At 39.9% G+C, this 23,416-nt stretch overlaps 2 protein-coding genes across 3 annotated transcripts; one reads left to right on the forward strand and one right to left on the reverse strand.

The window, feature by feature from the left end:
* Positions 1 to 2,648: 2,648 nt before the first annotated feature.
* On the reverse strand, positions 2,649 to 8,375 carry CLRN2 (clarin 2). Of its 2 annotated transcripts, none has more exons than XM_039699009.1 (3): positions 7,422 to 8,375; positions 3,500 to 3,679; positions 2,649 to 3,054 (listed from the first exon to the last, which is right to left on the reverse strand). In XM_039699009.1, the coding sequence occupies exons 1-3, from the start codon at positions 7,672 to 7,674 to the stop codon at positions 2,801 to 2,803; spliced, it is 687 nt and encodes a 228-aa protein (XP_039554943.1). In that variant the 5' UTR covers positions 7,675 to 8,375; the 3' UTR covers positions 2,649 to 2,800. The 2 variants fall into 2 exon arrangements, with proteins under 2 accessions (XP_039554943.1, XP_039554942.1); XM_039699008.1 differs by having other exon boundaries at positions 2,649 to 3,066.
* Positions 8,376 to 8,524: 149 nt separating this feature from the next.
* QDPR (quinoid dihydropteridine reductase) lies at positions 8,525 to 17,832 on the forward strand. Its single transcript, XM_039699007.1, has 7 exons — positions 8,525 to 8,739; positions 8,859 to 8,951; positions 10,389 to 10,485; positions 11,228 to 11,368; positions 13,674 to 13,782; positions 15,083 to 15,166; positions 16,950 to 17,832. Exons 1-7 carry the CDS (start codon positions 8,656 to 8,658, stop codon positions 17,056 to 17,058), a joined length of 717 nt encoding a protein of 238 aa, XP_039554941.1. The 5' UTR covers positions 8,525 to 8,655; the 3' UTR covers positions 17,059 to 17,832.
* The last annotated feature ends 5,584 nt before the right edge of the window (positions 17,833 to 23,416 follow it).

Here is a 23,416-nt window from a genome sequence, read left to right on the forward strand (position 1 = left end):
AAAATTGCATCCAATTGGATTTATCTTGTAAAAATACATTTTTTAACATTAAACTACAATATTATTTAAAGAATCAAAGAGGTAATTCATTTTCAGCTTCATTTATTTTGGCAAGGCTCTTGGACTCCATAGCTCCATAGCTTCTCCACATTCATGTAGTTTCTATATATTATTCTGTACATACAAATTAAGTGGGTATTTCTGGGATATATGAAATTGTCTTTAACTTTATGGAAAGACAGCATTGGGCCCATAATAGCTTCAGAGTTCTGGGTAGATATTATTCATAAATGTTCTCATCTGGGATTTCAAATCTTCCAAGGTAAGAAGTGCCCCCAGAGAAGTGCTCATTTCTACATGTTGAGCATGCATATGATCAGATACACTACGTGAAGCATAATACAAATGTGTAAATAAAGTAGACCACATATATCAAATTGCACATTTTTGAAATTAGTTTATGATGTACAAGGGAAAGCTGAAAAGGTCTAAGTGATAAACTTACCTATTGTTAACCCCAGGGTGGGCTTTGTAATTGTACATTTCAAATATGTATGCCTGCATTTAACCTTTTTTTCTCCAGACAAAATATCCCAGGGCAAATATTCCACGCATTGACCTATCAGTGTATCTTAGGAGTGGTAAAACTCAGACAACCTGTGCAGCTGAAAGTTTAATTTAGTCTTACATCTGCTTCATGAAGTTTAGTTCATGCATGGCAATACTTCTGTTCACTCTGAACTGAAAATACTATTTTCTCACGGGTCACAACACAGTGATTGGGTGATAATATTATTTGGTCATTCAATTTGTGCAGCTACAGTATCCCACAAGGACGCTTTGCAGGTCTGCTGTAACAGAAATCTTCTCTTGGACCTTTACTGCAGAGTATGCTCCATTCTTGAATTGAGTCAAACCAAGAAATTACAGTGCTCATCAGCCCAGTTATCCCCTTTAACTTCATGTATACAGTGCATTCTACAGGTTTGCTCAGAGCTACCGTGACCTACCTAGGAATCCACTCCAACAAATCTTTAATCTTGTGCTTACCTAAATAGTCCCATGATTCTTATTCAGTGATATTTTTGGAGTGGTTTGAAATTTAGGGACCATCAAGCAGTTCACTATCAGTATGTGTTGCCATGCATGCATATTAATACTAGTGAAAAGCATTTTCACAGCAATCACTCAGTATGGAGGATATAAGAATCTGCTTCCTTCTCACTTCCTGAAGAGAATTATATTTAGTAAAAGCTAAATTACATGTCACAATATAACTCTTTCTGTACAGTAACTCTGTCTAAATTATACATGTTCATAGAACAATTACAAATGACAAGTATTACAATTTCTACTTGTGTAATTATGCCACACTTCAAGTTTTTCTACCTCAAAGCACTCAGAATTTTCTGGGAGAGGAAGGTGGTGGTACCACAGAGGCCCCTGTGGACAGTTTTCAGGGCAGTACTGTGTTGTTACCACCCAAGACATCTTTGTAGCCTGGGCTTGTTTACTGCCTATCCATGTACAGGCTATTGCACCATCTTTCTGGAATTGTGGCCCGGGGCACAGTCTGAGTGAAAGCACCAAGAACAATGAAGCAAGAGGGTGGAAAAAAATAGGAACTTTTTCTGCTTTATTGAGTCTCCTTTATACTAAAACTGTAACAGTTCTCTATACTCATCATAATTTTCCATCTATCTTTAAATTTTTTAAAAATAATTTTAGTGCTTCTGAAAAACAAAAGTGGCTGATGGTGTCTTGAAGAAAATAGGTTAGTAGGGCCTATTGCAAAGGCTTCCTCACAAATTTCTCCTTTATTCATAATCCTGCTAACCTTGCAGAGCCAAACCAGAGATGGTAGAGGCCACTGCATCCATTCCTAATGGTATATTCCATATCCTTTTCTCAAAAATATTCGCTCCTTGGGACCCATGAACTGGTTGAATCCTTGTCAAAATTATGGTCCTTCCTAAGAAAATAACTTTTCCATCCATTTAGCCAGTTCTATCCATTTCAATATTGTTTCATCATACACCACTTTTACTTGATTTCAGATAGACTTAACAATTAACACAGTTATGAAGAAAATTAATGTGTCAGATTAATATTTTCCAGGTTATCTAAAAGCACTATTACCCTTAATCTGTTTACTTCCAGAAGCTGCAATAAAACAGTCATCCAGCAGCTAATAAATTTTTCTTCACAGACTAATAGCATCCCATATACTTTACATTTCTCACTTCTTTGCCTTGTGGTATTGGATCATTTCTGTTTTAAAAACATTTCATACACACACATTTAGCCTTTGCTGCCCCTTAACTTCAGCCTCACAGTTCTCTTTCTCAATGCTGTGTAACATCAAAGATACGTCCTTCTTAATATGCTCTGGACAATTCTGTGAAAGTAAATGCCAAATATACATTCTTTCTCTTTTGAAATTACCTTATAGTTTGAAAGATTTGTGATAAGCATGTTGTCTTTCTAAATAAAGAAGACATTTGGTTTGATGAAATATTTTACCTTCGCTTTCTAAAAAAAAAAGGTGCAAATTTTCTAAAAACTGAAACACCATATACTTACTGCAGATATCAGTCTGTTTTGAGAAAAATTATATTTAGAGTATTTGTTTTTTGGGTTTTTTTTGTTTTTTAACAGATATGTTAGTTGCTGTTATTGTAGAATGGCATGTTTACTTAGGTTTGTACATAAATCATCTATCCAAAACAAAGGCTGAAGAGCCAAGAAGCTGTTCCTGTTACAACAGTTCACTTGACCAAAATAGTTTTGTGTAGCTTTGTTAGTACATGATATCTTCTGCTGTAACATTCACTTCTTCTGTTTTAGTCTTAATTTTAGGGAAATGAATTCCACTGATGGCTATTAGCAGCAAATTCACTGCATGTGCAGTGGCACTTGCCACACAAATCCAAAAACAGTCTTCGAAGCGTTCTTCTAAGATAACGAACCGAAAGACATTTTCCCGAAAATTGGCAATCCTTTCTGTGAGGTGATGAAGTTTCACAGCAGCCATGAAGCTGGTGACTCCAAGTACTACAAATCCACCTGCAACAAAATGAAGTAAGTATTCACCATTATCAAATCAAAACAAGACAGATCTTTAGTCATGCTTCAAAAGACTTACTGAATACATTACTGAGCACTATACAGAGTAGGGACAGACAAAGGCATGGCTTAAACACCTTCAAAATGCTTAGGCTTTATTGTGTGGGCAAACACACTTTTATCCATGACATAAAGCCTCAAGGCAGGCATTCATACCTCCTGTGAACTATTAACTAGACACAATAAGCCAAGACACCACCTGGAAGTTCTGTTTTGATAGGTGTGAATTCACTGCCAACTTCATTGTATTCACAAGTATTTAAATCAAAGAGGTATTTCATAAGGAAGAAAGGAACTTGTATCATTTTCTATGAATTGTATAATTTTCTATGAATTTCTATGACTACAAAAAAACACTGGAAAATTACTTTACCTGCAAGGAAGTTCCAAAGACATGCTCCTGCTGGACCGTTAATAGCCCGGTAAGGAACTTTTATTGCGTTAAGAATGCAGAATCCAAAACTGACCAGAGAAAAGAAAATGGCCACACAGAGGAACATTATGATCATCACATGCAGGCCTGTATTCAGCTTTTTCACCATGTGTGGGAAAACTGTCAAGAAAAAATAAATTGTCTACTCAGTGTATTGGTTTTCTTGATGATGGTAAATATCACACTGTGCTGGTGCTTCGAATTCAACTTATATTTTAAGGAAGACTGTTTTTTTAATGGAGATGTGGAATTCAGCTAGTTGCACACATCTCAGTTCCTGATGCTTTATTTTTCAGTGCATCAAACCAGGGATATTGTTCTACAGGAATAATCCTCTACACAGGATCTGTAAATAAGGATTCAGGCTGAAGTCCTGCTTATTTATCTAGCAGTATTAATGTCTTTATCTCTGGTGCTGTAGTGTCTGCTGCATACTTTCCTCTCTCTTTTTCACCTCTGTTCTCTGTACCAAACTCCTGGTTTGAGCTTCTCATTCCTGTCTCATGCTTTTAATTTCATCCATTTGAAGTCTAATAGTCTCCGTTTCCTTGTTCCCTTGCTGCCTAAAATAGTATCACCTTTTTCTGTGTTTATTTTCTCATGTTATTCTTCTTTTTTTTTTTCCTAATCCTCTTTTTACTGCTGGCTCCAGTGAGATCTGCCCTGATTTCATACATCCTAATCCCACAGGTTTGCCCTTTAAAATTCCCTTCTTTGTTTCTCATCTACTGTCTCTGGCCCTTTTATGCTTTTCTGGGCTTCTGGCAGTGTTTTAGCCACTGATGTAGGAAGCTTGTAAAGTATTGCAGTCAGGTGGGCTTTAGGTGAAGCGCTGCCATGGTTTGCTACAGGCACAAGCTCTCCCTCAGCAGACTGACACTTGTCTCTTGAGAACAGTAATATTCTTAGTTCTGTCTTCACAAACACAGTTCCTTTGTTGGAGGGCCAGATTGGCCAGCAGCAGGAAATGTACACCTGAGTATTTAGTTTATCCTGCAGCCCTCTAGAATCAGAAGAAATGTGAGTAGGGAATTGTAGGTGATGTTGACTGACAGGAAAGAGAGAAGCTGGTTGAGAGGAACCCTAAAATGCAAGGTGATCAAGAGCAGACCTTCAGCTAGCATAGCACTGCAATTCATACATATTCTGAAAAATGTGCTGCCTAATTACTACATTTACTACAAAGAAGGTATACTGTATTATAAACAAATAAATAAATTCCTACCTGTACTACATAACTGACAAAAAACCCAAAGTCCAAACAAGCCACCCAAAAAGTAGGCAGCAATAGTTGGTAGATGTCACCATGAACTTCAGGCATATAATTTGATCGTGACAGGACAGAATTATAGTAGATCATGTAGAAAAAATAAATATGTACAAATCCCATACAAAAATTATGTGATTCAACAAATCTACCCTTTCAGTAGCTCCTTCTGGAGTTGTAGATGAACCTGGTGCACAGAAGAGCTGCAGAAGACACTGACAAAAAGAAATCAGGGGAGTAATGAGAATCAGAAGTATATATGAGAAATGGGAATCTAAAAACTAGGTTGCTTTCTGATGAAAATAACTGGCAGTGCAACAACAAAGCAGATGGAATTAAGCCTCCTTACAAACCATCAGAGATATTAAGGTAGTTGTAAGGATTATTTGGTCTCTTTTCTGAGTCTTGTAGCCAAATACCAATCACCTGCCCAGTGAGTCTGGTTTAGTACACAGAAATAAGAATCCATGAGAAGGATATTGCCATGGAGACTCCTGACACAATCCAGCAGCGTTTGCTGTGCACAGGCAAAAAGTGTGGCTTCCCCAGCTTGTTCTCAGGGCTTGACTCAATTGTCAAAACAGAAGCATCTTATGCCAGCTTAGGTGCCTTAGGACCATCCTAACAACCCTGTGGGTCTAACATACATGCTGCACTTGGATAGGACACTTCCAGAAGCTGCAGCTGGAGGCCAGGTGATACATCTTGAGGAGTACAAAAGAGCAAGTAGACACCTGTTAGGGCAATGGAGTCACTGTCCCAGTTAAAAGAGAGTGTGCCAGCCATAAATCTACTCTAGTGAATGTTAACAGAGCGAAAGGGGATGTACCAATAACAGTAAATTATTGTAATTTGAAGTTCTGAAGTGTCAGAGGTACTGCAATATTGCACCATATTATGTGTTAGCTTTGTCTTCATCTATGGTGCCAGTGAAATCCATTTATATTGTCACATTCCTCATGAAAACTCTCACAGTTCTTGCACCCCAGTAAATTCAGAATGCTTGGAGATTAAGGGGGACATTCAAATAAAAAAAAAGTCAAGTCAAACTCAGAACCCTGAGTCCTGGTTACCATTGTGCAAAAGTATCTGCTTTGTGTATTGTTGTTTGAAAACAGTATTGTGAAAATATCAAACTTAGTAGAGTTAGTAAAATATTTAAAAGGGAAAATCTCTGGAATCCTTGTTGACCAAAATGTATATTTGTGCCTACTGCACTTAATGTTTTATAGAGAATAATAATAATAATAACTATAATTATTACAGAGAATAATAATTTTAGGAGAGAATTATTACTAGCTTCAGTGAGAGCTCTGGTTGTCTAAGGAGTGCCAGCTCACGTCCTGCAATTGCATATCAATGTACTCCAGAGTGACTGTGGAACATTATGCCTTCCACTCAGGTTGCACAGTAAAAAATCAGAAAGTTCATTAAATAGTCCAAAAAGCTGTACAGAGTTTTCCTCATTCTCTCTGCCGGGATGGGGTGAAAGAACTGGGCCTGGATGAGCATGACTGCTATGTCCATGTCATGAAGTTGCAGTTGCAGTCAGAGCTTGACCAGTCCAAATTCATCCAGTTTAACAACAGGTCTTGCTGGTCTAAGTTGAGGTTGCTCTGGTTCTTTTCTATATTCCCTCTGAAGTCCCACAGTCACACTTGCCTTCAAATTTTTATAGAAGTGCTTGTGTAGTTGTGTAGTCAGACATAATCTTATGGCCAAACAAGTATTTATTTTTGTAGGCTAAATTTTTGGCCATTTTAACTTTTGAAACACCTCACCTCAACTACCAGAGCCATTGCAAAGGATGGGACAGGACAGGATGAGGGTGAGACTGCAACAGCTTCAACTCATATTGGTTTAAGTTTCAGTAAATCTGTACACTGAAATAAAAATCTTCAATGCAAATTACCATTTTCACTACAGAACAGGATGCGTGAAATTTGGAAATCATCCAGAGTACAGCTCAGTGCTTTCAAGACCCCAAGAAAATCTTTTATGTTAAAAGGAATATGTTTAGAAGAGTTGCTACATTTATTAAAAGTTCAGCAATTTTTGTCTCCCAATTTAATAGAAAAGAATTTCTTCAACATGTTAATAAAGTTAGCGATATGTGCTATAGTAGACATTTGCATTAGGACAGACAGAGAAATACAGAAATGTGTCCAGCTAAATAAATCTCTGCTTCTTAAAGGGAAAAAATCTCAGAAGAGTTCAACAACGAGGCAAGGGCAGAGGCAGAGGAGTGGCAGAGCAAAACTTGGCATGGAAAAAGTCACTCAAGGGGTAAGTATGATTTACAGGGTTATCTCCAAATGACTTTCACCCCCTTCATAAAGCTAAAAGGAAACTCTCCATCTATCCCTAGGGATCTTTTTCCCCAGCTTGATTCTAGGATTACAGAATCTAACTGTAGCAAAAGGCATTCATGAAATGATAGAAATTTTATATTCACACTCCAAATGTCAAACCATAAAGACTACATATTTATTTAATAATACAAATTTGCATTCTGCAAGTTCTGTAAACAAAAATAATAGAATGTTAAATTTGAACTAGATATTAGACTAAACATTCAACCAAAATTGTACTTACTTGTGAATTTGGAACGCCTCCCGCCCAAGCCACATTGGCGTATTTTGCCACCCCGAAAGAGTCCATAGTAAATTTCTCCAATGAACTTGACCAGCTCTGGATCTGTGGCATTGACCAAATCAGCTCCTGTTTTGCAAAGGATCTTTCCAGTCATCCACTTTGGGATCCCCATTGCAACAACAATCAAGATAAAAGACACAAAACTTATTAGAGAAGCCAAGGCAAATAATGTCTTTTTAAAGCAGCCAGGCATCCTAGTGCTTTCAAGGGATCATCTCCAAGCCCTCTCTGCGGGAGTCAGACGTATTTCCCATTTTTCATCATGCTCCAAAATCCACAGCTGAATACCAGACATTTCAAGATACTTCTCTTTGCAATTTGAAGGTCCAGTAATTAATCTGTATGGTTAAAAATCAAGGCAAAAAATACATTTTGCTGCAACAACATCCTGAAATGGTTGCAAGTAAGGGCTTCATTATATTGTAATGGGGTGATGCTTCTTTGTAGCAAGTAATCCTATCTCTATGGCCTGTCTAATATTTCCTCAGGGGTTTAATTGTCCTGCTCAAATGACATCAAGTTTCTTACTACAACCTCATGTGAAGAAAATTTGAAGAAGAATCCAGTTTATTGGATTATTTTTAAAAGTGGGTAAATATCTATATGCGAGGGACAAAGCATCAAAACAGCATAACTTGGCTGAAGGATTCTGCAGTCGCCTGAGCCGTGCTGAGCTTCCCGGCGCCTGCTCCCACCCAGCCTCTAAATGTCACTGCAGGCAGGGCTGTCTGAGGGACACAAACGATGGCTCTGCAATCTTCTCAATTCCAGCGGGGCGCACGAAGTCCCCGGCAGCCGGGGTGGCCGGGCCAGCCGAGCCGCAGATCGGGGCACTCATGAGGGGCAACTCAAGCGACAGGTGCGATCCATGAGCGCTAAAGAAAACCCGCCGTAATTGTCCGCCCTTCTACGGTTACTGCTACCCGAGCCCTGGCAGGACCTTCAGAACCACGAATTAATTAATTCATTAACCGACTAACAGGAGCCCTGGGGACTAGTAACAAGGCTCCTGCCGTGGCTGGGCCGAGGCATTGGGATTCCTCCTCTCTCTCCTCACTCCGCACGGCCCAGCCCAGCCCCGCCTCTCGCACCACCCACGGCCGGAGCTGCCGCCCCTCGCCCGCCCGTGGGGCGGCCCATCCGCGCCGGGGAGAGCAGCGCCGGAGCAGCGGGCATGGCGGCACGCAGGGTGCTGGTCTACGGGGGCAGGGGGGCGCTGGGCTCCCAGTGCGTGCGCTACTTCAAGTCCAAGAACTGGGTAAGCGCCGGGCCGGGAGGGGGTGAGGCGGGGAGCCCCGCGGGGAAGCGGCCGTGCCCGGCCGGGCCGGGCGCTGCGGGGCGCGGGCCGCTAACGCGCCGTTCCTCTCGCCGCGGCAGTGGGTGGCCAGCATCGACCTGGCGGAGAACGCGGACGCCAGCGCCAACGTGGTGGTGAGAGCGACCGACTCCTTCCCCGAGCAGGCCGAGCAGGTGGGTCGGCGGCGGGAGCGGGGCGGCCGGTGCCGGGTGAGGCGGTGGAGCGGCGCACCAGCCAACCTCCCCCGGGGGTGCGCGTCCCCTCGGCCGGGCGATGCACGGAGCCTCCCCGGGGGTGCGCGTCCCCTCGGCCGGGCGATGCACGGAGCCTCCCCCGGGGGTTTGTGCATCTCTCTCGCTGCTGCCCGCGGTGAACAAGGCGGCTGCAGGATGGGTCCGGCTCCACGCAGGACGCAGCAGCGCGGTCGGTGGCGGTCGTGCGGCCGTACCGCGAACCTCAAGGTCCTTCGGGTTCTGCTCGTCCCTTCTGTTTATTTTGTTGTAATTCCTTTTAACTGAATACACAGAAGGAGCTTGATCCGGGATATTGGAGTCTTAGCACATAAGGCTGTTTTGCTTTGTTTTTGTCTTGACTTTTAAAAGTCACAGACTTAACCAGGTGAGTTATAATGAAGATGGATAAGGATATCTTAAAATGCAGCACTTATTTCAAATACCTTAACTTAAAAATGTCTTGTGCATAAGTAGATGGCATACTCAAAGGACATGAACCTAAGCCCCAAGGGATCCCTAGGGGAATGCACTTGTTTCCACAAACGTGGATGTGGGAGAATTGAAGTCAGCCTAAAAAAGTATTTTGCTTTATTCTTGGTAGATAAGGTTAATTTTTTACATTTCAAGTGTTGAACCAACTTCTGTTACTGATATACTGAATATCTAGCCAAGATGGGTTTTTTATATCTATACAACTCCTAAAGTTTTGGAGGAGTAACATAACATGTTTACAATACAGTTTGCAAAAGCTATTGGCTCTTCTTCACTTGTTGAGAGATGGATTGTTGCTATTTGCTTTGACACAGAAAATTTGTTACCAGCTGAGAGGTCTTATATTTGAAAGAGAACAAATTATAGATATCTAGAAGTATACAAGCTCAGATTTAGTGGCCAGACTCAAACTGATGGTTGCACTCTACAGAGAGGCAATAAGGAGGTAACCTTTACTTGTTTTTCTTGCACTGTTATCAAAAGTGACACCAGTAGTCCTGGTCAGACTGGGAGTTTCATTTCCCATCTTGAACAACATCGTACTTGGAAGAGAAGCTGTCAAAAGCAAGTCAATAACAATTTTTGTTAATAATAGAGGTAAGGGTCAAGGTGTTTCAGCCCTGATGATCACTTATTTCCAGTGACATCACACACTCTATGGCTTTCATTCATCTGACTTTCATCTATAGGTATTTTCAAACACAGTTTAAAAATTTGGTTTGAGTTCATGAATCATAATTATTAATTTTCTATAGCTGTTTAAATTGCTGTGTCCTGTCCTCAGATACATAAGTAGGAAAAAGTAGCTTTAAGGCATTTACGGTGATTACCTCCTTACCTTATCAATTGAGTGTTTTCAGTATGTTCTTGTTCTTTGTGTTAAAGGTGACAGCAGAAGTTGGAAAACTTCTTGGTGAAGAAAAGGTGGATGCAATCCTGTGTGTAGCAGGAGGATGGGCTGGAGGCAGCGCCAAAGCCAAGTGTAAGCCTTTGGTACAGATGTGCTGGTGAAAACATGAATGATATCTGAGAGAAGTCCTTAAAATCTTTCTTCCTGAGTCCAGAAGAGGACAAAAACGTAGAAGTACAAAATAGCTTAGTCACGGTGATTCTTAGGGTTTCTCTGAATTTTTGCTTTCTGTAAATTTACACAGCACTTAGTTTCTTCAGTAATGTTTGTTATGCACTAATTTTTATCAGAAAGTTTTGATGTGCTTTCTGACAGAGCTCAGCATTGTTATCTATGAGCTGATTTTTGCTGAGATTACCTGTGTCAGGCAAGGTACAAAACACCCATTGATGTTGTTTCCTAAGACGTTGCTTTATGCATAAAACCTCAGTTGCTTCCTGCAGCTCTCTGAGCTGTTTCTGTGCAATACAAGATTGGAGGCCACTGCCTAATCATGCTACAGAAAATCCTTCAGATTAAAAAGAGGCCTTTAAACATGTAATATTCATAATAAAATTTGTACCCACAACTGTAGAGACAAAAGAAGAAAAATAGCCTTGTTTTCTGTATGGAGTAATTCTGGTGAAATGTGTCCCTTTCTTCCCCCTTCTGGTTTGGCTGTTACAGGCTCAAACAGAAAGGAGATCCAAAAGACATAAATGAGTAGAAAATTGTAGAAAGCATGTTTTCATAGTGTTGTTGCACTCTGTAACAGTGAGGAAATCAGAGTTTGTTTCTTCCTTTGGCTAATTTCACTAATTCTCTTCCTAATCAGCCTTATACAAAAACTGTGATCTGATGTGGAAGCAGAGTGTTTGGACATCAACTATTTCCAGCCACCTTGCCACAAAACATCTGAAAGAAGGTGGCCTCTTGACTCTGACAGGAGCTCAAGCTGCCTTATCTGGAACCCCAGGTAAAATGCTATGCACGACAGCTGCAGGGACACCAGCAGTTAGAGACAGTTTTTATCTGAGCATTCTTGTTTGTGAGGCAATAGCTTCACACCCCAGTTTCTTGTCATCTAGCACAAACGGGATCCTACTGCTGAAATGTGTAAGGAAAATGTGATTTTACAGGTAGCAATATTGAATCTCTGAAAGCTGTGGTACAAGCACATAGAATCAGTATTTAAATAGTATTTGACATGCACTGGTGAAATGCACTTGGCTAGTATATGATATGGAAAGTTTGGAAGATAATGAAGACTAGAAGCACACAGCAATAGAAGTACAATTCTTAGACAAAGTTAAATTTCCTATTTGTCTTCTGACAGAGTCCTTAATTGACCAATCTTTCTGTTGGTGATGACTCAGCTGATTCTGATAACCATGCTTATCCTGTTCATGTTCTGATTCCAGTCTATGCTTCAAACATAGATAAGCCTGTTGACTGTTTGCTTTGTCCTCAGGTAACTATTTAATAGGAACTGTATTGCATTTTTAATCTTGCTCCTCAATCATGTTGGTCTACATGGAGGAAGAAATCTGGGAGCAATTTAAAATTGAAAAAAAGAAGGCACTGACACAAGCCCACAGGCAGCAAAAGGAAAGTTTGAGACAAATATCCTATTTCCCAAGCTTTTATTAGTGTCATTTCAACAATATTTTTAAGACCTAGATACTAAGATTTTAAAACATATAAAATTTATTAATATTCCTGAAACCTTTGCCTAAAACTGTTCAGGCAAAAATATTCTATATATTTTCTAGTTAATGATTAATCTTTTGTTTATATAGTTTGTTTTTATGTCTGCTGTAGTCAAAGATAAAAGGTTTATTTTTGAGACTAAGCAGATGAATAATTCACAGTGAACTGCTGACTGACTATACACAAATGAAAACAAGTGAATTCTGGCAGATTTTCACGGTTTTTGTTTGGGTGGTCTTGGGAGGAAGAGACCACAACACAGGAATCAAAGTGATGAGCCTTTCTGTTCTGAACTAGCTGGTTTCAGCTGGTATGGATTTTTCCAAAAGTCACAGCAGTGCTTTGGGCAAACACATGCAATTTATTAACATCAGGAAGAATTGGGAAAGAGTTGTTACTCAACTTTTGCAAATATGCCTTATTAGCCTTGTTATGACCGGCTGTTCTGGAAGAAAGAATCTTTTTCTTGTTTGATGTTAATGGGATTTTTCTTTTCCTGTGAGAAAAATCTTGCCTCACATACTGCAAACTGAAGAACACTGAAAATTATGTGAACAGTTAGAGACTAACAGTTTGACGTTTGAGAAATGTATCGGGCATGAAAAGGTTTCTAAGAAGAATTAGAATGTTTGATTTAGGCAAGATGAGAGAGGAGTATGATACAGATGTGAATATTTTTATCATAACAATAAAATAAGTTAGCTAGTGCTGTCCATGATTCCTTCTAATAAAAATGGATGTTATACAATACCTTTAATTACATTGTAGAAGTATTTCTGTTATGTTCAAAATACTGCTTTAGGAGCATTGGAAAGGGGCTGAATAGCTGTATGGGTAGGAAGGAAGACATTCAGTTGTCGTAGACCTGTTTTCTTAGGTACTTTATCTGTGTCTGGACTTCTTGACAGACACATGACTTGAGACATCTGAGACCTCTGGCACTCTGATTGTCCAGATCTTGTTCCTGAGCAGTGTGCCTTATGCTCTGGTTCATGCTGCTCTTGCAGCAGTTTTTGGGAAGAAGCTTTCTTTCCCTGCACATTATTTATTAATTGTCTACCATGGGAGTTGGGCTTTTTTGTGGCTTTCTCCACAGGGCCTGTCAGACCTGGGATGCTGACCAAGTGAATTCCAGATTTGAGAGGGAAGTGATCTGTACCTTTTTGGGTCCAAACTCACAAGTATCTTAGTTATATGATGAAAATTAATAGAAGAGTGCCGTATTAAAGTCTATGAGCATCTTACTCTGTTAAATTTGTGAACTTAGCCCTGTAGGTCACATACTTCAGGGTGCATTTGGATACATTGACTAAACATGCTTGCCTTGGTAAGCTGCTTATTTCTGTAGTGCTAAGTTGACTGACTTCTGGATGTCTACTAAAGCCTTTTTATTCATATTAGCATTTTTTCTTTTAATATGTATGCTTTAATATGTTTTAAAATTCTGATTCTTTTCTGGCTGTGGTAAGTGGTCCTAATATTCATCGAACAGTCTTTAGTTTCTGTCATGTTACTGCTGATGTTGAAGGCTGTTCTGATTGTTCTCTCATTTGCCTGTTTTTAATTTTTAGGGATGATTGCCTATGGCATGGCCAAAGGAGCAGTGCATCAGCTTTGTCAGAGTCTGGCTGGTGCCAGCTGTGGGCTGCCATCTGGTTCTGCTGCAGTTGCCATTTTACCGTAAGTGGTTGCTTAGTGGTCTCTGCCTGCTTTGTTTAATTTAATTACTGCTGCAACCTAGAGCCACACAGATATGTTTGCAGTGTCCTATTTACAGCACACAAACAGCCTCTCAGACCTACTAACAGGAAAGGATGCATCTTGACTGGATGAACAAAGAGATGCAGAAGTCACCCTAAAACGATTACATTCTTTTCTTTGCCTTTGCAAAACAGCAGTGGATGTTAGGATTAAAATTTGATTTACTTTTAATGAGTTTAACTGTAACCATGCATTAACGTGTGATTTCTTTATTTCAATATTAGACAGAACTGTAAAAATGAGATCAACTGTTCAGTGATGTTTTAGATTTAGCTCTGTGATAATAGTAAGGCAAAGGATTATTTGACATGTTTTCACTTGATTAAAGATGCTTCTTCATAAGGTGCTGCATGCCTATGCTTGACTGGTAAAATTCAGTTACTTTGAGGACCTGTAAACCAAAAAAAAAATTAGCTTGTATTTACCTGCTTTCATTTTTTTGTCAGGAAAGCTAGTACAAAGTAGATGGCCTAGTAGGTCTTCACTGTGTTTAATTTTATCAATTCTGTTGCAAAAATTGCAAGTAATTTTCTTGCCAGGTCCATATCTAGTTCAGGACCCAAAATGTAAGGGGTTCTTCAGGTCAGACAGGAATGGCATTAAATGTGTTTGGATAACTGACACCACCTTCTCCAGAGCTTTGTAGGCAGGTACACACCAAGATCTCTGGATTTTTGTGCATGGTGCTCTTGTGTAGTTCTCATACAAAACTCTGTTATTAAATGACTTTTTGAGAGGATAAATACACCTTGGATTGTCAACAGCATTTCAGTGAGGGTGTTCTGGAAAGTTAACCCTTACATGTCATTGTATGTAGTGTAAGTATGTATTGTCAAAGTCAAAACTCCCTATATTTATGCACTTGGTCTCTCAAAAGCATGGATAGTAGTGCATGTGTGCTGGGCAGTACATGTGAACAGGTTTATTGCTGCCATTCCCAAACTGCATGAGAGAGGTGAGAGAGGAGCTGCAAGCTGAGTGATGGCTCTAATAGGCAGTTCCTCAGCTAGCCAGGAAGCTGGGGGGGTTCTTAGTTGGAGCCTTGGACATACATTGAAACTAATGACTCTATACAGTTAACACAGGGGAGGATGCAAGGGAAATCCATATAATGTGGTGTAAAAGTAAAGGACATATTACAGCAGTGAATTGAAGCAGGTGGTGCTCATCAGAAACATGATATATAAATGAAATGCTTGCTTATCTTTTTTAATCACAGGGTTACCTTAGATACACCAGCAAACAGGAAATCAATGCCTGATGCAGACTTCAGCTCCTGGACACCCTTAGAATTCATTGCAGAGTGAGTATCTGTGAGATAACTAAACAGTTGCTCACTGTCCCTCTCACTGCTTCATCTCAGCGCCTGTTCTTTTTAAACAGCTGTCTTGGATTTGGGTGGATTTTTTTCCTCCATCTTATTGGGTATCTTTCTAAATCACTTTGGGTTTAATTGCACAGGCTTCCTAACTGGAGAAAATTAGCCTGACTTCATCAACTTCAGCTTCTCTACATGAGTTATTCCAGTAAGGAAGATAGCCTTAAGCAGCTGGAAGCTGGAGAATTTCCTAAAGCCTGTAGACAAATTAAATTGCAGACAGCAGGTGCAGGAGACACCTGGCTTAAAGATAAACTGCAAATAAGCATGTCAACTTGGGTGGGATTTTTTTTTTCTAAACACATTTTACTGCCCAGTTTATGACATGTTAGTTCAATTCTCTCAACTGGCAACATTTTTGCTCTTGTTCAGAAGAATTTAGTACAGATTTTTTTTTTTTTTGTACTATCCACTAAAACTTGTCATGAATGATGCTGCAAAATGCTGAAGCCTCAACTGTAATTTGTGTAATGCCAGGCTGAGATTATCTGCCTTACTGTTCTCATTCCTCAGAGAAGGTGCAGCATGAGTATTGCCTTCTGCCATGTGATGGGGAGTAGCACAGTTTCTGTTGAGGGTGAACTCACATTTTAAGATCTTTTAGAACTGACAGTGGAATTGAATTTACCTACTGCTGATTGTTCAGAGTCTAGTTTAGTTCTGACATCAGATTTCCTTTTTTGTAATTTTTTTAAGGTGAATGCCAGAGATGGAAATGGTTTTAGTTGCATCTGTTTAGTTGAAGCCTCTGCAGTTGTCTGATGAGGCTTTTTAAAATGAGCCTCATCAATTGAATTTAGCTGGTCTGAAAACATTCAGGAAAAGATGCCTAGTTTATTGTGCTCCAGGGGCAGCTTAGCTAGATGTTGCAGTGTTGCAAATTCATTTTTTAAGTTGAACTTTTAAGTAATTTATCCTTGCAGGAGAATTCATTTGATTGGTTTGTTTTATTTCTAATTCCCTGAAGTTTACCCCAGTGCTCTGAAAACTGAAAATCTCACTGAGCAACATCAGCATCTTGGGAATCTGTTGGCAACATCTGCATCTTGGGAACAATGCAGGAAATCCTTTCCCATGTGGCACTTGGATTTTGTGCCCTGGTAGCTCTTGTTGGATTGTGGAATGTTCCAACATGACAGTTGCTATGTGTGCACTATTGGAAAGGCTGAAGGACCTGTAAAATACACTTTGCTCTCTCTAGTCTGTTTTGAGGAAGGAGATTATGTTGTGTTTTGATAAGGAGTCTCCTGGTCTGCTACCTAGAAGGTGTCCATCTTACTCAGCACTACTTTGGATGTCTTAAGGCTTTTTTCCTTCCCACTGAGACCACTTTCACAGTTAAATATCATAATGTTATAATGGCCAGTGGCAGAGTAATGAGTTTAGCAACTTTATTCTAGTCATAAAACTGTATTTCTTTTATATATATGTTATAAAAGCAACTAAAGTAGCTCTACCGTTCCCTTTTCTTTTGAGATATTTTGGAAATCCTGTGTGCTGTAATGTCCCTTGGATTTCTCTGGGCCCTCTGCACAGTTCTGAGAGTCTGAATCCTGTAATCACATCACATAGAAATCACTAGTGATAGCAGTAGGAAAAGAAGGAAAAGTAATAGGCTTGTATTTTATTCTTCCTGTCAATATACCTGATAGTAGTTGTAATTTTTTTGTTTTTCCTCACCCTATTTTATCTATTTATTTTAAAACAGAACCTTTTATGACTGGATAACAGGAAAGGATCGACCAAGCTCTGGCAGTCTAATCCAGGTGATAACTACTGGTGGGAAGACTGAACTAGTTTCAGCAGCACATCTTTGATGTCAGTCACTTGAAGTGATGAAACTTCAGCAAAGGAGAAGCTGTGGAAAATCTGTCCACCAGTATAATTTGAATGGTCTTCTGTATCCAGTGTTTGTAGCTATTCCATGAATGGAACCAAGTAATATTTCAAGTAATGTTTCAGTGCTGTCAGTTGTGAGCTATCAGCATTTGTTTACCAAATAATACCAACTTGTCTCTAAATGAAAGTTTCAGGCTTTAAAGCATCTAAAGTCTGTAGATGTCCTAATTCTGAGCATTATATGGCAATTTACCTGTTTTCTGTCAAGTGGGAATTGTGCATAACTATGTCATGTGATTGCGTACATAATGGTTGGATTTTCTTTCTCTGTCAGTAATTGTTTCTGGCAATTTACTGTGGATCTTTCAATTTTCTGTCTTTTTCTGTCTGAGAATGTAACCCCACCCCTGCATATTATGTTGGCTGTAGCCATAGGCAGCACCACAGTCATGTATCATGTCCTAGTTGTGTAACACTTCTCTTGTGAACGTTCCACTTGAGTTAATGAAACTGAATAGAGATTACTCGCTTGAGAAGGAATTCCTAATTTGCCTTACACTTCAGAAACTGCTCTCAGCCCTACAGTTGTAGGATAAAAGTCATTCTGTCAAATGAATAGTATGTCTTTGTCTTAGTCATGATTGTTCTTGACTTTTCTGAAAAAGCCAAGTGCCATAAAGTAGTAGAAGAAGCATACATGCACTTGAAAAATGGAACTTTTTGTGCTAAATAAATATATATTGTTTTATGTATTGGGCTGTCTCCATTACTGTAATCCCAATATCTTGATAACATTTTAATTGGTTTAATTGAACATACAGTTCAGTTGTGGTAAAGGACTTAATTTTTTTACTTATTCAATTCTGATGGTACATAAAATACATTTCTGTGTGTGCTGAAGATGTACTAACCATGCATAGAGGCAGGCCTTCAGTTGAGGCAAATGTTTTCTTAAATCCAGCCATGTTACATGGAAATACAGTTCAGGTAAAGAGTGCAAGCATAAGTTCTGAGTATGGACTTACACGGAATCAGTTCCGTTGGATTTTTGGGAACATTCTTGAAAGCAATTAAACATGCAAAGTTGTGTGTATGTTCTCCCTCTGCACTTCCCTGTTTTTATTAACTTCAGGGTTGTGTTGGGGAAGGATTTACTGCCATGAGTCAGGAAACCTTACCCCTCTTCCCACTGGAAAAGCTCACATGTGCTCATGTTATTTTTAACATAGAATGGTTGTCTGTTTTGCTATGACTGTCTCTTTACTTGTTTTGTTTTGCAGGATGCAAAGATAGAGGGGAATTTTTCTGTCGTGTCAAACCAGGACTGTCAGTTTGTAAATCTGCTTTTAAGTGAAAAGCTTGCAATGATGCTGCTGCACCAGCAGTTTGTACAGGCTAAGAGTACAGACAAAAACTGCAAGGGACTGCTTGGGAATGAAACTGTAAGGTGCTACTCAATTATTCTGGAAAAGGGGGTAGCTATCATACTACAAACTAAGAGGATTTCAAGGCTTCCCCTTGCCAAGCTAGCTAAAGCAGTGAATAGTGTTAAAGCATAATTGTGGATGCAAGACTTCTGGATTAACTTTCATGACATGGCAGGTATGAGCAGAAAGATACAAAAATGACATCACTGAAGCTGGAGAGTGACAGTAGAGGTGAATGTGTGACAATGAGCCAGGTGTCTGAGAACAGTGAGAAATTTAGCCTAAGGAGTTTGATGTTAAAGAGGCTTTTTGTGACCAGTTTCATCCTGTATCTCTCCAAAGTTTATTTCTTTCAGCTGTCCCAGAGATCTGGTGGTGCTGCAATGAGGAGCAGAAATGTGTCTCTGTGTGGGTGTGTTCCATGTGGATGAGCTCTCTGTAGTGCTCCCACACTACTAATGGAGACTGTAGTCCTGTTTTGAAGATTTTCACAGAATTATGGCATGGTTTGGGCTGCAAGGGAGCTGTGAAGATCTAGTCCAACTCCCCCATCAGGCAGGGATGTCTTACTGCTTGTTGCAGAAATAGGTACATGATGAATTTCCACTCCAGTGTTGATGAGAACTTCTGAATTGCTGATATTTTACATTTATATGGCATGATTACCAACACTGTACTACAGAAGTTAGAAGCTTATCCTCCTTTAATTTAGGGACTGCAATATGTATTAATTTCTTTTATATACTAAGCAGCTGAATTTATCATGTTTTTTTTTACTTGGGACTGTACAAATGTTGTCACACAAAAAAATTTATATGCACAGAGGCTGTTTAGTATTTTTCTATGTGACCTTCCTTCAAAGATGCATCTACTGTTTACTAGGAAGTCAGGTAGGGTCTGCTGAAAAATAAACCACAAATCATACCAGATCAGTCCTGCTGACACTGCAGCCCACTTGCACTCAGCATTCTGGGTTTCAAAGATGTAATATTGTTTGAAAATCAATATTCTAGAGTGGAGCCAATGCACTTTGGTGAAGATGATGCAATTGCATGGTCCAGCCTACACACAGTTCAGTCTCCTCAAACAGGGATGGCTCTTGTACATGGCATCTGATACAAAGGTGCAGAGACAAAAACATGGCTTTGTCAGACGGCCAGGGCAGCTGGGACAGGCCTGCTCTGTAGGAAGGGGGTTTTCCTACAGGTTTAGAGAAAGGAGATTTTAACAGAGCACAAACAAAATAGGCTTGTACAGTAGAAATCAGTAACATGGTTATAAAGCCAAAGACCTCTGAACACTGGGCAAGAGCCTGTTTTTGACATTCCAGGTGTTAAGTTGGGTGGAACCTGAGCTGCTGTGTGGACTGTGGCTGCTGTTCTGCAGACCCTGACTGGCTCCAGGCCCTTTGCTTTGCAGAACCTTTTGTTCATTTCAGGACAGAGTCCACAATGTTTTCAGAGTTCACTGGGAAGTGAGATTTACATATTTTACCAACAGGTTTAATCTATTTAGTTATATTTTCATGAGAAAATAATTTTCCAATTATCTAGTAAAAATTGCCACAAAATAAACATTTCAAATCATGCTCTGCTTCTAAGGAAAACAGAAAAGTTTTCAAATACAATAATAGCGGAGTCATTCAGCGTGTCCAGTTCTACTGTAATGCAAAATTGCACTTTGAAATCTTTTGTTGAAGCACATGCTAAACAAGTGTGTTGTTTGGTTTTTTTTTAATAGTGGAATGAAAATTACTACCACAACAAGAAGTAACATTTATTATCTTTCTTCTTCCTTTTATTGGCTCACTGGAAGAAAACAGATGGGGACTGTAATAGCATGTGGAGATGCTTGAGACTAACCCTTGCAGTGTTGAACAAGGTGAGAAGTAGGCAGACATCTGAAAGGCATTGCAGAAGTCAGTAGCAAATGTCACTTGAGATTTAGATCTCTGTTAATCTTGCACTTCCTGAAACGCCCTGTTGGGAAGGGTTGGCTCTATAAACACGGCCGGTCTCAGCAGGGTCTGTGCGGGCTCTCGGCTCTGATCGCAGCCTCCCACGGCTGAGCCAGGCTGATCTCAGCAGTGCCGGCAGAGGGCAGAGGCTTCCACCGCATTGGGGAGATTTCTCTACTGCCAAGGAATGTCTTTTTGTCAGCGAGGGTTTTAACCATGCCGCAGCCTCTGCTGAGAGGCTCGTCCCTTGTTTTTGCTTTTTTGCCCACAGTCTGACCTTCCTGGCCTTTCCTATGCTGAGCACATGCAGCCTACTCTGTATACCAGTTTTAGATATCACTCCATCAGCTTCAAGCAGAACAAACCAAAAACCAGCAACAAACCACAGCAAACACCACCACCACCACCAATACACAGGCACAATAGCACAAAAAAACCCCAAACCCCAACAACAACAAAAAAAAGAAGCCAAGGCTGTGAAGGGAGTCCCACATCAGGGTGTACCATTGCTGTTGGCATGTTATCAGCAAGTGGAATGACAATCACTATTCTGCAGCAGAGCTTTAAAGGATTGGACATGGTATGAATAGAAACAGGTTATTTAACTGCTGCACTGCACATAAGATTATAAGAATTTCCTAACCCAACAAAAAAAAACCAACCAGTAACTGTTCAGACTGGTCTGTTATTAACAAAGAGGTGGAATTTGGAGATATAAAAGTTAATTACTATGGGGTTTTGAGTATTAAAGTTTTAACTTCTTTACCTATGAGATGCAGGAATGTATAATATTTTTATACAAAGCTATTTAGGAGGGATCAAAAAGTAGCAAGCCACACTGATTTCTATAGTTTAATATTCATTATCCAGTGCCTTTTGTAGATATGAACTACACCACTATTCTTAGTATTTTCCTTGTGTGAACTTCCTCTTAAGCACTTTCTAAGTACATACTTAGGATATTCTTACAAGTGGAAGGCATAGTAAAACCTTAAGATTGACGCCCCTGGTTTCTGCTCCTGCTTTGGCTGCTGGTTTGGTGGAAGACTTTGAATACATCTCTGTACCTCTGCCTCATATCCCAAATATGTATGAGATAATTTTATAGTGTGTTGAGATCTATTGATGCATCAGAACATATCAATAAAACACAGTTATCTCAATGGGTACAATAATAAAAGCTCAAAACACCTTTTTTTGTTCATTGAACCTAATGTAAAATTGTGACCACAAGCAGCAGTCATATCCTTCTGTTACCACCAGTCAAATTTAGTGATTTAGAAAACAGAAGTGCTTTGTCAAAGATTGGTAGTTTGGACATCACTTACCTGTGTATCTGGTAGTATATAGTGATAATTTGTCTCCAGTACAACAGGCATTAATTTTTCCTGACTATGACAGCTGGAATTGAAAAATAATTGATTTTAATTTTGAACAAACCAAATACTCTTTCTGTCAATGCATCCTTACATCTCGGTGAGACAGGGTTGGATAATAAAAGAAATGGGCCTCATAGTAAATTCTGGATTAATATAAGTTAGTATGTTGTTTAGCTTTTTTATTTAAGACCATACACAAATATCACCTGAAAGAAAAGGGTTTCTTGGGGCCCCAGGAAGATTTTTTTTCCAGCTGTTGAGGTCCTTGATATCCATATGCTTGGATGTCGAGATTTTTTTCCACCCTCCCTTAGAACAATGACCAGACTCCTAAACTGCCAGCTTCTAGTTTTCAAAGTCTGTGAATCATATCCTGGGCAGCAGGGCATAGCTATGTATGCCCGAAATGGCTCATGCCTACACGGTTGCGCTAATAAAAAAAAATCAGTCCATAATCCAGCAGGGGTTAATGACCTACCTTATCCACATTACCTGATAAATAACTTTAACATGACTAAATTTTGCGAATAACATATTTTCTTTTTCCTTACAGCCCCCCAAAAACTTCCTGTTTGCAAATTCAGGCCTCTCTTCTACCAAAGTGTTACCCTGCAAGCCTTTACACCATCTGTATAGTTAGCATGTAGGAAACCATGCTATTAGCAATATGAGGTAACACAAATGTGTAAAAACATGTATCCTCCCCCTTCCCCAGTCTCAGCTTCCCTTGTTTTTCCCCTGTGGAGTAGTCTTTCAGACAAAATTTGCTCTGAGAGGTGTCAGGCAGTGTAGGAGGTTGGTATTCTGTGCTTCTAATGGTTTTTTCCTCCACTTTTCCTGCTGGTTTTCCTGTCCCCTGGTGCCCCTGCTCTCACCTCCTCGCAGGGGGTGGGTTGAAGGCTTATCTGGTGTGATCACAGCCAGGCACCATGTTCCTGCTGCAGAGGGGGTCTGTCTTCACCCTGTTGGTAGAGAAGAAGGGCATAAGTCATGCTTAGCATATACATGTCTTGAGTGCTGCAGATAAAGACATGGACATCATGTACAGCATAAATGGAGTGGGAAAGACAGGTCATTAATGATGTAGGAGCTGTTTAGCTGGCACGCACTCATGTATGCACTTAAGCATTTTATCTTGGTGGTTATTAGGAAGGACCCAGTGGTGTTTGCCTGTAAAGACAGAAGATGGTATGAAATACTGTTTGAAGGGGCAAGGACAATTTCCCAGCCCTGGGCTGCTTGCTGGGCACTGCATGCTGCAGGCATCTGGGCAGCACTGCAGCGTGCCCAGGCAGGTGGCTTCTGCAGCCCCTGGTCACCAGGGCTAAACAAATAGGTGGATTCAAAGTAACAGAGGTGGATAACAGTAGAGAGCAAGAGCTGGATTTTCAGACAACGTCATAGTTAACTTTTTCATGAGGATCTGATACCTTTTGAAACACTGTTTAAAATTGGAACAAAATAGGAATTGTCACTCTTGAAGAGTCCACTGGTCATTTCCAGTGGGGGCTGAGTTTTCAAATTAACATTTTCTCCTTAACTCTTGGGCTTTTACTTAGTAACTTGCCAAAAC

This window comes from Passer montanus, unplaced genomic scaffold (assembly GCF_014805655.1).
Source record: "Passer montanus isolate IOZ18808 unplaced genomic scaffold, ASM1480565v1 scaffold13, whole genome shotgun sequence".
Lineage (NCBI taxonomy): Eukaryota > Metazoa > Chordata > Aves > Passeriformes > Passeridae > Passer > Passer montanus.